Raw genomic sequence first — 3,230 nt, 5'->3', positions numbered from 1 at the left:
GGGTTGGGGAGGGGTCGGAAGGGGCGGCGTTGTACACAGGCGGGAAAGGACTTAAGGTATAAATATTAAAGAGGGGGGGGGGGGGGAGGAGCCCCGCACCAGGTCCTTGTTGATCATGACGCCCTTGAGCACGCGCGAGTCCTCGAGGTTGCCGCCCGGGATCTTCTCGACCTTTGCGTACCTGCGGGTGCGCTCCACGGCGGGTCATGGCCCACGCAGCGCCGGGTGGAGCCGGGGCTAGGGCGAGGGCAGGGGCGAGGGCTGGGGCGAGGGCTGGGGCGAGGGCTGGGGCGAGGGCAAGGGCGAGGGCTGGGGCTAGGGCCGGAGTAGTCGGGGTCAAGGCTGGCGCGCCTCTTTATGTCGAGCTCCTTGCGCCCTCCGTCGTCGAGGAAGACCGTCTTGACGGCGTCGAGCGAGAGCTGGATCAGCATGTCCGAGAACTGGGAGATGAACTTGGTGCCCGTGCACGCCTGGCGGGGGCGGGGCGGCGGCGGAGACGGTGGCGGCGGAGAGAGGGTGGCGGCGGAGAGGGTGGTGGTGGTGGGGAGCGCGGGGCTCGGAGTCGGCGGTGGTGGTGGCGGCGGTGGTGGCGGCGGCGGTGGCGGCGGCGGCGGTGGCGGCGGCAGCGGTGGCGGCGGTGGTGGGTGAGAAGGGAGCGGTGGAGCGGGCGGTGGCGGCGCCTGCACGATCCGCATCAGCTCCGCCGTGCAGGAGTGGAGAGCGTGTGGGGTTTGTGGTGGAGGTGTGTGGGAGGAAGGTGCGTCGCAGGCGCCTGCACGAGCCGCGTCAGCTCCTCCGTGTCTGCCATGTCGACGGGGCGCGAAACCTTGTCGAGGGTGGCGACCGCGTCGTCGAGCGCCTTGAGGTACCCGTTGCAGATCGTCGTCGGGTGCAGCTGCCGCTCGAGCAGAGGCGCGGCGAGGTTGAGGTACTCGCCAGCCAGCACGATGACGGACGTCGTGCCGTCGCCAACCTCCTCGTCCTGCGCCCGCGAGAGCTCGATCATGGACTTGGCCGCGGGGTGCGAGACGTCCACCTCGCGCAAGATGGAGTTGCCGTCGTTGGTCATCACGATCCCGCCCATTGGGTCGAGGAGCATCTGCACGAGAGCACGGGTGCAGACGTCTGCCGGGTGAGCGCGGGGCCGGCACGGCCGCCGCCGCGAGCCGGGGCGGGGGCGGCGCATACCTTGAGCATCGAGCGCGGGCCTAGCGTCGTCCGGATGATCTCGGAGACCGCCTTCCCCGCCGCAATGTTGGACATCTGCGCCTTGCGGCCCGTCTCACGCTGCACCTGCTGGTTCATCACCATGATGGGCGTCCCTCCCATGCGAGACGACATGATGACCTGCGGGAAACAGGCGGCGGCGGCCGGTCAAGCGCCCCGTTCTCCGGGCCCGGACGGTCGCCGGCATGCGCGGCATGCTCGCCTGCCTCTCAACGGGCTTGGCGCGAGACAGGAGAGCGTTGCGCAGAGCGAACAAGAAAACGACCCAACGCGGGGCGGAATGGGCAACGAGGTGGGCGAAGACGGCTGAGGCGCCAGGGCTGGAACTGAGGGAGAGGATCTTGTTGTAAAATGAACTCGGGGGCACGGGACGCGGCACAAACGGGGCACAAACGCCAAGAACAAGAGATCTCTCTCTCTCTCAAACGCCAGGCTACAAACACGGGCAGGCACGTATAGTCTTCGCGTCGGGGTAATTTAATTCTTTCCTTTTTGGCCCTCGCTCTGTTCTAACAGGCCATCTATGTATGTATGTAGAAAGATGAAGCAGGCAGTCTGGCCATTCTCAATAGGAAAAGAAAAACGGGCGCGCTCTTTCAGACGCTCTCACAACAAAAGCACGGCAGGAGGCAGGCGCGCACGCTCGCCAATTGTCAACGTGGCCGCGACTTGCCAGGCGCCGCAAAACTTTCGAACTGCGCCGCCGCCCGCGCCGCCGCCGCCGCACGCCCCTCCTCGCCCCTCGGCAGGCATGCGTTCCATGCGGGACGACAAGAGGACCTGGAGCGCCACAGAGCTGATCCGGCTCCTGGGGACGGGATCGTACGGATCCGTCTACCAGGGCGTGTGCGAGGGCGAGAAGGTGGCGGTCAAGGTGCTGCAGCTGGTAGCAGGCTCCGAGGCCGACATCAACAACGAGCTGCGCCAGCTGCGCGGCTGCGACCACGAGAACATCATCGCGTACAGAGACGCCTTTGTCGGAAAGACGCAGCAGGTGATCGCGCAGCCGGCGACGCGCCTCGCGCCCGCCCCAAAGGCGCTTTGGGTGGTGATGGAGTACTGCGAGGCGGGAAGCTGCCTCGACGTCATGCGCGAGCGCGGCCGCGGCTTTGACGAGCCGTGCGTCGCGCACATCAGCTGCTGCGTGCTGCGCGGGCTGGATTACCTGCACACGCAGCGCAAGGTGATCCACCGCGACATCAAGGCGGCGAACGTGCTGCTCAACGCGCGCGGGGAGGTCAAGCTCGCCGACCTCGGCATTGTCGCGCAGCTGCAAAACACCATGTCGAAGAGGGGGACGATGATTGGCACTCCGCACTGGATGGCGCCAAGAAGCGTAGATGATCCGGAGTACAGCTCCGCCCGGTGGTGGGCAGCCGTGCGGCTGGGAGACGCCGTATCGCAGCCGCCGCAGCACGGCCGCTGCGCACACGCGAGCTCTCGAAGGGATCGCCCCGCCGAGCCTGTGCGGTGTGATGCGGCGCTCAGCGCGCCGCTGCGCCCCTCCCTCCACCGCGTCGCAGGCGCCCGAGGCGCTCAGTCACGCGGCGGGCATTTGCGAGGGGGGCTACGGCACCGCGGTCGACGTGTGGTCGCTCGGCATCACCGTCATCGAGCTCAGCGAGCGCGACCCGCCCTTCTTCGACGCCTCCTCGGTCTATGGAGCCATGCTGCGCATCGTGCAGGGCCCGCCCGCAAAGTGCCGCGCCCTAGAAGCCCAAGTAGAAGACGCAGTTGCCTAGACGCGGAAGATGTCCCCCACCTCTCCCCAGCTCTTCCCGTCTCTCGGCATCTGTCGACGGACGGGCGGACGACCGGGGGGGGTGGGGGTGTGGGGGGGGACTGCTCGCACAGTTGTGGGGGGGGGGGGGGGGGGAACCAACCCCCGTGCGGGCCCCATGGGTCTCTTCTCCTGGGAGGCGATGTGGAGCGGTCGGATTGCTCTAGTTCGGCTGCTGGTGTCTTTGTACTTTGCAGTGCGTCGTGTCTTGTGGGATGCAGTT

The 3,230-nt window shown here is 67.5% G+C and overlaps 2 protein-coding genes across 2 annotated transcripts; one reads left to right on the top strand and one right to left on the bottom strand.

Annotated features, from left to right (window-relative positions):
* Positions 1-335: 335 nt before the first annotated feature.
* Positions 336-1,317, bottom strand: EMIHUDRAFT_44977 (hypothetical protein; the record flags this gene model as incomplete). Its single annotated transcript, XM_005765246.1, has 3 exons — positions 336-470; positions 779-1,099; positions 1,189-1,317. Coding segments are annotated over 3 exons (585 nt in total), but the record flags the coding sequence as incomplete, so codon positions are not given.
* Positions 1,318-1,978: 661 nt separating this feature from the next.
* On the top strand, positions 1,979-2,969 carry EMIHUDRAFT_213096 (putative Serine/threonine-protein kinase; the record flags this gene model as incomplete). The annotated part of the gene is made up of 2 exons (XM_005765245.1): positions 1,979-2,623; positions 2,751-2,969. 2 exons carry the CDS (start codon positions 1,979-1,981, stop codon positions 2,967-2,969), a joined length of 864 nt encoding a protein of 287 aa, XP_005765302.1.
* Positions 2,970-3,230: the final 261 nt, after the last annotated feature.

Source organism: Emiliania huxleyi, assembly GCF_000372725.1.
Source record: "Emiliania huxleyi CCMP1516 unplaced genomic scaffold EMIHUscaffold_56, whole genome shotgun sequence".
Classification (NCBI taxonomy): Eukaryota; Haptophyta; order Isochrysidales; family Noelaerhabdaceae; genus Emiliania; species Emiliania huxleyi.
The sequence above is the reverse complement of the archived record's forward strand: the minus strand, read 5'-3'. Positions and strand labels throughout refer to the sequence as shown.